The following is an 11,674-nucleotide window of genomic DNA, read 5'->3' on the forward strand; positions in this document are numbered from 1 at the left end:
GTATGAGATCATTCATCAATATTACCTATTGCCCACAACTGTGTGGCAGATTGTAATATCTATCAATAAATAGATCTATCAATTTAAAAAAAAAAAAAAATTTATAATAGCTTTTAAATATTATTAATAACAATAGCGCCAACTAAATTACAGATGAGGTATTATCATTGAGAGATTATTACATATTTTATTTCATTATTACTACTTTTCCTTTATTAATAATATATTTAATATATACCTAAAATGTTTATATTAATAATATTTTCAACTTAACCCAATAAAATAATATTTCTTTTCGGAGCCTAAAAATAAAAAATTTACAACAAATTATTTTTTTGGTGCCTATTGGTGCCATTGGCGGATATGAAAGGGTCCCTCTAAAGATAAAGACAATTTTATTTTTTTTTAATATTTTACATTGTATCCTCCATATTTTTATCCGAAATACAGGAAGCAGTGCAATATCGGTCTTTTTTTTTTTTTGTTCCCATCCTGGTCCTTTCTGGCATTCCGGGGAGGGGAAAGGAGTCATATCCAGGTAACCAACCTATTCTAAACATGTCAGAGGAACAAGTTCTCTATTCGTAGGACCACCACGAAATGAAAGTCAGTCCCTCCTCCCATCCCCCTCCAAAAAAAAATTAACGTATTAAATCCCATGGTCACACGACCCAAAACGTCGTAATCTGGGCTAAATAGTGTACTTAAAAAAAAAAGTTTACATATTCCAAAATTAAAACCAAACATTTTAGAGATCTGATTCTATTAGAAAACATGTTTATCACTTTTTCTAGACAAGTATCGTTAAAACAGTGTGTTATAGTTGGCTTTGGTTGTAAAGCTAAAGCCAACTAAAACCAAACTCCTTCTACACAAAATTGGTGTATCCAACTATTCCTACGCTATAATACATGTATGACAACCGTTTTACTTTGTTATTTGTCTGTTTTAACTTATTTTATAAAGAAATGGAAACAGTTGTGAATATTGGTTTAATAATCTCAATTGAACAAATTCTACGAAGCTTTTCACTCTACAGGGTTCATCTGCAATCTGTTTTCTTCACAGTTTATTACCTCGGTTTCATCAAATCTTTTGTTATCATGCTTATTTACATGGTGTTGTTTATTTCCATACCAATCTTGACCGGTCTCTTGTTCCCCATGCTGTTTAACAGGGTTCTTTTTCTGCTTGTTAGCATCTTTGGTACGTTCTCTGTTTCTTTGCGGTCTGATTTGTCTTTTGGGTGTACTTAAAAAGAAGCGCTCAAGTTGTTGAAACTTTCTGAAAAAAAAAATATCATTATACTAAAGTTTATATTTTACCCATTTATATTTTTTTATATTACCTTATAGAGAATACTAAGGGATTATGTAGTATACCAGAAAACAATAAACCTGATAAAATTAACACTATTGAACACTAAATACAAAGTAAAGTTACAGGGACTAATCAACAAATCCTTCCAGGTAAAGACAGAACTATGGCAGGGAGACTGCCTGTCACCAATACTATTTAACATAGTACTCGATAAAATCATAAGAGAGTTGTGGATCATAAATAACGCTGGGGCTGAAGTAGGGACCAAGAAAAAACACATAAAAGTGAGCTGCCTAGCTTTTGCAAACGATTTAGCCCTCCTGGCGGAAAAAGCAGGCCAATAGGTTTCCAACGAAAAGACAGAATTTATGACAACGGAAAAAAACTTCGGCAAAAGAGTAATAGAGACGAAATATGGAAAGATTTGAGTGACAAAGAAAATTAAATATCTGGGAGAGATAGTATGCAATAAAGTTTTGGAGAAAGAGAGCATAAAGGAGAAAATCAAGTTGGAAAGGCTAAGCTTTGCAACAGGCAATATTTACAATAAAAAGAACGAAAAAACCTATCCTCTTACACAAAAATAAGACATTACAACACGCTTATAAAACCATTAATTTTACACGGAATGGAAACAACATGTCTCCCTAGCCTGGAAAAATTACTGAAAATAGAGAAAAGGATCCTGAGGAGAATCTATGGGCCCAAGAAAACACAGGGAGGCTACTGGTTAAGACACCATGATCATAAATGACCTGGAAACCGAAATAAGAATCTGAAGACTGGGATTCTACGGCCACATGATGAGAATGCACCAAAGGAGATTCTTTGGGAACACACTCTTTGACAGAATCCGCGAACACAAGAGCGTAGGAGGTATGTAAAGCAAATGAGAGAGGAAACAAAAAAAGTAGAAAATGAGAGACAAAGACTGCCTGAATAGGGAAAATAATTGTAAAAAATCGGTACTGTACGGAAAAAAATCAATGTTCTTGTGGCAAATAAAGAAAAACAGAAGGATACTGTATGGTCGGAAAAGAGGAAGCAAAGGCACGTAGAAGTGATGAGAAGATACTGGGAGAGAAGAAAAGCAAAAATGAGAAGGGGAAAGTAGTGATATTGGAGTGGTCTCGAAAAGCCGTTCCGTAAAATAAAAAAGTTTATATTTTATTTTAAAAACTATAGCAACATTATTGTGTCATCCAGCGGTCTCTAGAGAAGCTTGCTTCCTAGCGAACTCTGTGGACTTCTAGAGAGAGCTAGGGAACAAGTTAGAGCCACCAGGATCCTAGGTATTTTCTTCAGGTTTTTGATTGCAAATTCTTAAGGTATCTCTGCATGTTTGCTAAACTATGGCAAATTCACGCATGCGCAAGCGTGTGGATGAGTTCTTTGGATTGACTGGTACAAGTTGGACTGAATTTGAGGAAATCATAACGGTATGGTACAATCATGTAGAGAAACTACCCATTGGTAGTACTCTAAAAACATGTTTACAATATAAGGTCTCGAGGCCATTTTCTTTTCAGACGGCTTGGAGGATTGTCTGGAATAAAAGAGGAAGCAAGATTAGAAACTAATGGGTTTGAGTGGTAGGGAATCTATAATGGAAGGATTGATATCTGGTTCGGGCTAGATCGGTTACAAATGGAACATTAAGGTCTTTGTGGATGATGTTATTTGTGACAAAGTAAGGAGCATTGAGGATTTTACGAAGGATTTTGGATTGTAAGGATTGAATACGAGAGGAATTCGAAGGTTTAGTGGAGCCCCAAAGCCCAACGGCGTATGTCAAGATTGGCCTTATAATTGTCATGTAAATCAGTCTTATGTAATGAATTGGAAGTTTGGACCGTTTATCTAGTAAGTGCTGTAATAGTCGAAATTAACGTGCAGTTTCCTGTCTTTTCAGTCTTATGTGAGGATTCCAGCTTAGTCGTTTATCCAGAATCCGGGATGACAGTAGTCCAAGGAAGTAGATCTGTAGATATGTAGTCTAAGGAAGTAGATCTGCTGTATAGGGGTAAGGGTAACATTATTGAAGTATACTGTAGGACAGTCAGTAGGTTTACGACGTAGGGTAAAGGTAAATTGATGGGATTTGTTGGAATTTATTTTAATCCTCCAATTACGACACCATTCTTCGAGGGCTGTGATATGGGATTGAAGAGTTTGGGATGCAACTAAAGGGTTATTATTAACAGCTAGCACACATGTGTCATCGGCATACGTGATGAGGATAGTGTTAGGATTGGTTGGAATCTCAGCTGTATAGATTGTGTAGAGGATGGGACCGAGGTTACTACCCCGAGGAACACCAGCGGACTGAAAGAAGAGGGATCAATAGGAACCATTGTGGTTTACTTTAAATAATCTGTCAGTGAGAAAGGAACGAATAATGAGAAAGTATGTAGAAGGTAGGAATTTACGCAGTTTGTAAAGCAGTCCCGGGTGCCCAGACTCGATCAGAAGCCTGTTCTACGTCGAAAAAGACTCCCGCACAGTACATTCCGCGCTCCAAAGAAGACGAGTGGAATGAGATGTTCGGAATCCAAATTGGTGATCTGGTATTATATGATTGTAATCAAGGATGGGGTATAAGCGTTTCAAAATGAGTTTTTCGAGGATTTTGCCCATGATAGGTAATAGAGAGATAGGGCGGTAGGAGGATGGGTATTCTGCTGGCTTATGGGGTTAATGAAAAAGTAAATCGAGTTAGTGTAATAGTCGACAAATGCCAAAAGAATAAAACTAGCTTGTGGATATCGACATTTTTTGCTTCCCTTGTTTACCAAATATTTGTACGTGCCTTGGATTTGCGGTAGGTGGCGAATGTGTAGATTCCAGCACTACGCTCTCGGTGAGTAAGTAGTCCTAGAGGCCGTTCCTCGGCAAGTTTAAGAAGAGAAAAGGAAATTATGGAAAAAGAGATATGAGGTATCGACTACTCAATATAATTATGAGATCGAATTTTTCTACAATTTCATGTTTAGTTCCCTAGATCCAAATTTCGAGAAAAATTCACATAATGGAAAATAAATAAAAACAGAACTAATTTTATAATGAAAATTGCACGTTTTGAGGTTTATCCACAAATTTACACAACTTTTGTGTTTTTTCTGTATAATTGCACGTTTTACCCAAATCCATACTTTTTTCGGGCTAAATTGATTTTTTTTTTTCCTGCTTAACATATAATACTTGAACTAAAATTCTCATATTATACAAATATAGGTGTATTTATGCCAATATTTTTTTATAGTATCGTGTTTTCTTTTTCATTATTTAATTTATAGTTAAGGATTGACTAAGTTCAGATAAGGCGATGAATTGATATACATTTGTTTATTCTAATTCAATAAAAAAAAAAACAAGTAAACGCGAGCGACAAATATTCTTGTTATAGTATTTATTAAACAGTAGTTTCGATAACTACAAAAAAGCTTGTTATGAAGAATGTTTAGCGTTATTATTTTTAAATTGGATTCCCGGTCCGCCTCTAGACTAAATTGTGACTTCAAACTTAATTGTGACAAGTGGAGATTTCAAATTTTAATTTTCAGTCTGATATTTTTAGATTTTAAACTTAAACAAAATGCAGTAAGTTGGGACAAGTATATTACAATTACTTATTAGTTTTTGGTTAAAGGTATATTCTTATGTAAATACACAATTGAAAAACTAAGCGGATGAAGATTATATGTGAAATTTTAGAGAAAATTAATTTTCCTTGATAGAATATTTTTAAATATTCCTTTCTACGTATCACTCAGCGTATTTTTTCTAAAGAAGAAATTTGAGGTAGTTTTAAGAAGTTGAAAATTGAATTCCAGGCATCATTACAGGAATATAATATTATTTAGCTGACACCTTTACAAATCCTAACACTATCCTCACCACTTACACTGTTGATACACGGGTACTCGCAGTCAACAATAACCCTTTAACTGCATCACAAACCCTCCAATTCCATATCGCAACCCTCGAAGAATGGTGCCGTAGTTGAAGGATTAAAATAAATCCCAAAAAATCACCTTCACCCTTCGTCGTAAACCTACTGACTTTCATACATTATTTTTTAATAATGTTGCTCTTACACCTGTAGAACAGATCCACTATCTTGGTCTACATCTGAACAAACCAACCAGGAATCTTCACACAACTCTGAAAAGACAGGAAACTGCATGTCGATTCCGACTATTACAGCACTTACTAGATAAACGTTCTAAACTTCCATTCATTATTGTTCAGCAGGCCACTAATAGTTGTCAAATTAGCACCTTTTACATTAATTAACAATTTATTAAAGTCGTTTTTTTAACGCCCTTTCTGACCATTTATGACAAGGAGGGTTTATCCTATTGGCTCTACCATCATATTCTAACCGGAGTGGGAAGGTCGAGATTTCATTCCGCGTGCTCGACTCAAAAGTGAGCGAGCCGTTTATAGCCGAAGGAGTTGGAGCGTGAACTTTAACTGTCTCGTGACAGTAGCAGCGCCTGTTGGAATCCAGTCTGGTGGTGTGGAATTCCTGTGGCGGTTCCATGAACTGAAAACTTGATCTCCCACCATGGTTAGAATAAAATGATTGCCTATATATAACCCTCTCCACCTTCCATATATCAGAAAGGGGGTAAATGAAAAAAAGTTACCAAGGTGACGCCTCAATACACTCGGCTACATCGGTCTCCGATTGGTCCCTAATCCCTCCCCACCACGTCCATAAGGCCCGCAATTCATCCAACATTTTCACCTCACCCTGCATTCCTTGCACCTCAACCTCTCCATTATACTCCCTCTTCCAATAAAGAAAGGCCCTACAATGGAGGAATATGTCGTAGGGGGGTCGAAGCTCTGATTCCTGTATTAGGTACTAACTCGTTCAGGATTCCATCAATAGAACAAATCTATTATTTTAAAGATGGAAATGTCGAAAATAATGAACAGGTTAAGCAATGGACTGTATAGTAAAAGGTTTGTACATTATTGAAATCTGTGTCAAGTTTAAATTATTATACTATATTATAATTGTACTTATTATTATAATTAATGTAATTCCTCTTTTCTTAATCCACCAATAAACTGGCAGCTGGGCCTTATTTTGGATTAAAAACGTATAGTGGTTTAACCAGTGAAAATTTACTTACTTCACGGGGAATTCATACTTCTTCTTGGGATCAACCTTCTTCTTATTATTCAATTTCCTATCTACTTTGAGGCCGATTTTGGCTGGTTGCTTCTTCCCGAGATTAAGATGTTCACAAACGCAATAATCCTTCATGTCCGTAAGAAAGCTTAGTTTTGACATCTTTGACCTCGTAAATTTTGATAGGAAATTTTCTCTTCAAAAAACTGTTTGCTATTTGTGCATAAGGGCATAAGATTAAGTCACATGACACGTATTAAATTCAATTTCATTTAGAAAGATTGTCAGTTTTACATATGCTGTCATAAAAGCAGTTACTAAGTAATCCATGAATAGGAAGTTATTTGAAAATGTCCTAACCAAGTTTAAATATTGTTGATTAATCATTCATTACTTTTTCAAATAATTCATTTATTCTTTCAACAGGTATTAGGTGTTGAATCCTAACCTTACGAAATTTTCGATTTTTTTTTTTTTGTTTTTGTTTAGTAGTAAAGGATTGTTAAGGATTAAAACTTAGTTGATTTTTTTGTCGGTGCTGACATGCATTAAGCCCATTTCTACGGAAAAGATATCTGTCGTGCAAATCATATCACAAAAGTAAAAACCTACGTTTGTTTCAAAGCTGGTAATAAAGTTAACCTCGCAAACAGTTTTATATAATGAAAGAATGATAAAACTGATAATTAAATACAATCATCATTGACAAACAAAAAATAGGAAACATACAAGTATAAAAGCTATATATACGTAAGATCGGTGTTATGAGGTTATAAACTGCGACAGTTCACTGTGAGGGTAAACTTGTGGCAGTTAGCTGTAGTTCAAGCATAGATAGAAGATATAGTATATGACTCTAAGAGGAGAAAAAAGGCAGTTATTTCACCCCAATTTTTTATTATTTTTATATACATTATGTATAATACCAGTCAAAATTGATTTCCAAAGTATAGGTAGGAGGAATAAAAAATGGTGGCTGTTTCAGAACGTCAACAATTTTTTTTTTATTCGGAGCTATAGAGAACATAATTCCACATTCCATCACGCCAGAGTCCAGGATACCCTGACTAGCCACAGTGAGAGAAACACTTCTTTCAGACACCAGGCGAGGATACATCGTTTTCACCATTTCGCCCACAGCACAACCTAGACAAGAGAAGCGGCCAGAGGACGTAACCGCGGCGGCGAAGACATCACCAGATAAGCCATTATTTTATTACCCATGAAACTACCCATGTTCTGGTATAGTATTATATGTCGTCAAAATAATAATTTAAATTAACACACCCCTCCAGGTTATTAATATTTGAATTAGAAAGAAATATATGCATGCTTTACGACAGAAATGGTCTCACATTTTCAACCACCCATTTGTTCCACACTTTTAATACAATTGGGGTACCTGAAGTACGGCACGAGCAGGTACCGATGTAAACACTTAGCAAATAGTAATTAATTGAACTCAGTAAATGTGGACTTATAAGTATAAGAATAAGTATTGGAATATATAGTATCTTTGAAATTTTAAACACTGAAAAAAATTCAAGTATTTTATTACAAGATTTGCAAGTCATTTGCAGGTTTATTCCCTGCCAGACTAACTTGTTAACGTAATCTCCTGTTTTCGTGAAACGTTTTAAGGTCGCTTTGCTCCAAAAAGGAGAAGCCTAGGGAAAAGATGGAACAGAAGGTAGTAAGGTACAGTAAACGATTTATTGAAGAATAACCATACAGTACAAGATTCGTTCGTAATGCAAAATCATTTGAGAAACGTAAAATATAACATTATCTATACCAACGTGTATTATTTATGAAATAAGATTATACATAAACTTTTGTTCGGAGGTAAGAACAAGATAAATTATTTAATTTCGGAGGAGAGGGAGAGAAGTCTTCACCCCTCTTTCAAAATCACTATGGGTATATTGAGGTGTTAATAGTTGACCGTACATAGATATGAGGATATAGTCGTCACTATGGGTCATCACTATGGGTATAATTCATCTTTTCCTCGAGTCGATTCTTCCTAACTCACAGCTGTGAAGGTTGCAGGAACCATCTTCCTCCAATGGTTGTTTCTTTGACTCCAATAGCGGTAGTCTTCGTCATTGTCGTTAATTACCGATAGTAAAGAGCTTGCACATGGAAGAGCATGAACCTATTAGAACACTAGCAATAACCACATTACTTACAATCGAATAAGTAGTGATATTCATTCAACAAAGAATGAGATGCTTTCTAATTCTACACACCATAACTTTTTCGCTAGTGTAATGTCTTACTAATCACAATCTTATTATCACAATTTAGCACAGATTCAGACATATGAGAACAGGTACACACTGTCATTTCTCACTCACAATCGATACATTGAAGATAGATAACAACTGATAAGTCAAAAACAATCGATATCTCTTTACCACAGCTAGGGTGCACCAATTAGAAGTGAAGTGGGTGAAAAATAAAAAAAATATCTTAACTTTCGTAATTCTTTGCTTTAACTAACTTAGTACCTACTTAAAAAGAGCTTTAGGATCGCTTGAAATGCGTTTCCATTCTAAGGGTGGACTCTTTGTAGTACTACATTCATTCCAATACAGTGGTTTTAAAAGAAATTATTTTCCAAAAGAGAGAACTAATAATTTTTTTGGAATAATTCTATTTTTTTTCTTTTTTATTAATCAGCATGATTTAAAAATTTAAATTTTTTTTTCAAACAAATAATTGTACTTCCTAATAAAGCACTGAAATTTGGTTTCAATTGCCTTATCTGTGTTGAAATGTTACAACCTGAAGGACCATGGCTTGTTCTCAAGCCCCAAGTTTTGATCTTGAGTAGGCCCTTGGTATCAGGTACCCACTGATTTTTATTTATTTTTTTATTTTTAGTTATAACTTAATAATTTCCATTATGTGACAAGTTGGCTGAGGGAAAAGATCAGTACAGAAAGAGTGTGAACTTTTAGAGAATAATTCATGTCTTCAAATACATAAACACATTTTATAAGGATTTTGAGATGAAAAATTCAAGTTGAACACTGAAGATAATTCTAGAGCCAGATCAGGGACTATTATCGACATTGAGTATTCCCTTGTTATTTATAAAATTTTAAGTCTAGACTATTTGCATTATACTTCAGCCATCATAAACCCAAGATTTCTTTCTTGGAGTATGGAAATTAGGGAATAAAAGAGATATTTTATTTAATTAAGGGAAATGTCTACTATGTCTATGTCTAGTCTACTTTCCGAAACTTGGAGGGACTAACTTCACAAATCCTTCAACAGTATGTGTTGTTACAGTACATTAATTTGGTTTTGCTTTGATTAATTGTCAAGTCTATGTCTAGAACAGCTCACTTAACATTGAGAAAAGCGTTTTCTTGCACAATGAGACCTAGTAAATAATATCTATATCATCTGTGTATGCAAGTTAATTACAATTTAATAAGTAGAGGTACTTAAATCTGACTCAAATCAAGGACAGGAATATTACTATTATCCATGATTTATTTATCCTTCGAGCATAAGAAAAAAGACAGTTACTCTCTTAAAGACAGTCATGGAATGCGAAGAGGCAGCTAGAAAGGCAGGGCTCATAATGAACGAAAGTAAAACAAAATATATGATATCATCCAGGAAAGGGACAGCAAGTGGGTGTCATTTATGAGGAGAAAGTAGTTTTGAAAGTGTGGAGAAGTTTAAATATCATGGTACAATTTTAATCAATAATAAAACTATAGAGGGAATAAGGACAAGAATCGGGAATGGAAATAAATGTTACTGGTCGCTCCAAAAGGTATTCCAATATAAAGAGAAACCCCGAACCCTTAAAATAAGGTCATATAAAACAAAATGTCCCATTTTCATCTACAGTAGTGAGGCATGGACCCTAACCAAGCAGCGGAGAGGTTGCTGAGTACATGGGAGAGAAAGATTCAAAGAAATAAGTACAAAGAAGGAAGTCACCAGCAATGAAGAAATTAAGGACCTTTATGGGTAACCTGATATAGTTTCTTACATCAAAAAGGGAGGAATAAGATGTAATATGAAGAACAAATAATTGAAGGATGTCCAGAAGGAAAAAGAAGAGGCAGGCCTAGATTACGATGGACGTAGTATGTGGGGAAGACTCGAACTCACTGGGTGTGAGACATTGGAGAGGAGTGGGAGGGGACCATGATGAATGGAGAAAAATTTTAGAGGAGTTCAAGGGCCATAGCACCAAAAAAATATCAAGAAAAAATAACATAAATGCTAATTAATTCACTAACCGGTAACTAGCAAGAAATAGAGGTTAAGATTTTAATTGCAAAAATGGAAATGTAATAAAAACTTTATTGCTTTAACAGATAAAACGTTATACATCATTTAATTCAAAGATACAAAACAACATAATAAATACAACTCTATCAACCATAAAATACAGAACTTAAAGCTAGTTTTATGATGTATAATCATATTAGGAAAAATATTGGATTTAAAACTAAAACAGATTGTAAAAATATAAATTATAGTCCTTATAATTAATAACAAAGAGTATACTTCACTAGAGTGGACTAGTTATCAGGCCAACTACAATTTTATACAAGAACAATGTTATGAAAGTAAATTTTATTAACAACTTCAACAACACAGCTGAAAGTCAGTAGCATTATATATAGATATAAGGCAAAATACTCCAGCTTTACAAATATTTAGTTGCTTTAATGTTTTTATAGATAGGGTGACTAAATGCACCAATGAAAAGTATCAAAACAAACTATATTACAATGAAAAAATAAATTATTGTAACCATGGGTCTGAATAACATTTTATGTTACAATTTTTTTTTCAATTTCATTTCAATCATTACACTATTACTTAAACAATATAGTTTATTCAATGATAATATTAGAATTAGGCAATATGTGACACAAAGGACATCATTAATAAAACAAAATAAAAGTCAAACATTATTTTTTCTGTACTCAACAATTTGAAAATTGTTACACACAATGTTATGCTGGTTCATGATACATTTAATAAATACATCAATTTTTTCACATATAAAATTATTTTGTTTAAAATCAGAATCTTATTCAATTGCATATTAGGTTTGCAACTTTTTTTAACAGTTGTCCGAACATTTTTCCATGCTAGTTCATTCAGGTGAAATAGAATATATTAATATTTTGCATATTTTAAGACAAATGAACAATAATTGGA

General features: G+C 34.0%; 1 protein-coding gene across 1 annotated transcript; it reads right to left on the reverse strand.

The window, feature by feature from the left end:
• Positions 1-978: 978 nt before the first annotated feature.
• Positions 979-6,754, reverse strand: LOC106689442 (uncharacterized). Its single transcript, XM_014434406.2, has 2 exons — positions 6,468-6,754; positions 979-1,284 (listed from the first exon to the last, which is right to left on the reverse strand). The coding sequence occupies exons 1-2, from the start codon at positions 6,626-6,628 to the stop codon at positions 1,029-1,031; spliced, it is 417 nt and encodes a 138-aa protein (XP_014289892.1). The 5' UTR covers positions 6,629-6,754; the 3' UTR covers positions 979-1,028.
• Positions 6,755-11,674: the final 4,920 nt, after the last annotated feature.

This window comes from Halyomorpha halys, unplaced genomic scaffold (assembly GCF_000696795.3).
Source record: "Halyomorpha halys isolate HHAL.00 unplaced genomic scaffold, Hhal_1.1 Scaffold1363.1, whole genome shotgun sequence".
Lineage (NCBI taxonomy): Eukaryota > Metazoa > Arthropoda > Insecta > Hemiptera > Pentatomidae > Halyomorpha > Halyomorpha halys.

What these genes read in the sequence shown, in the direction of transcription:
- LOC106689442 (XM_014434406.2), bottom strand. Translation starts at nt 6,628, where the DNA reads ATGTCAAAACTAAGCTTTCTTACGGACATGAAGGATTATTGCGTTTGT. An exon ending in AAGTATGAATTCCCCGTGAA is followed by an intron (nt 1,285 to 6,467) that starts GTAAGTAAATTT and finishes TTTTTTTTTCAG; the next exon opens with AAAGTTTCAACAACTTGAGC.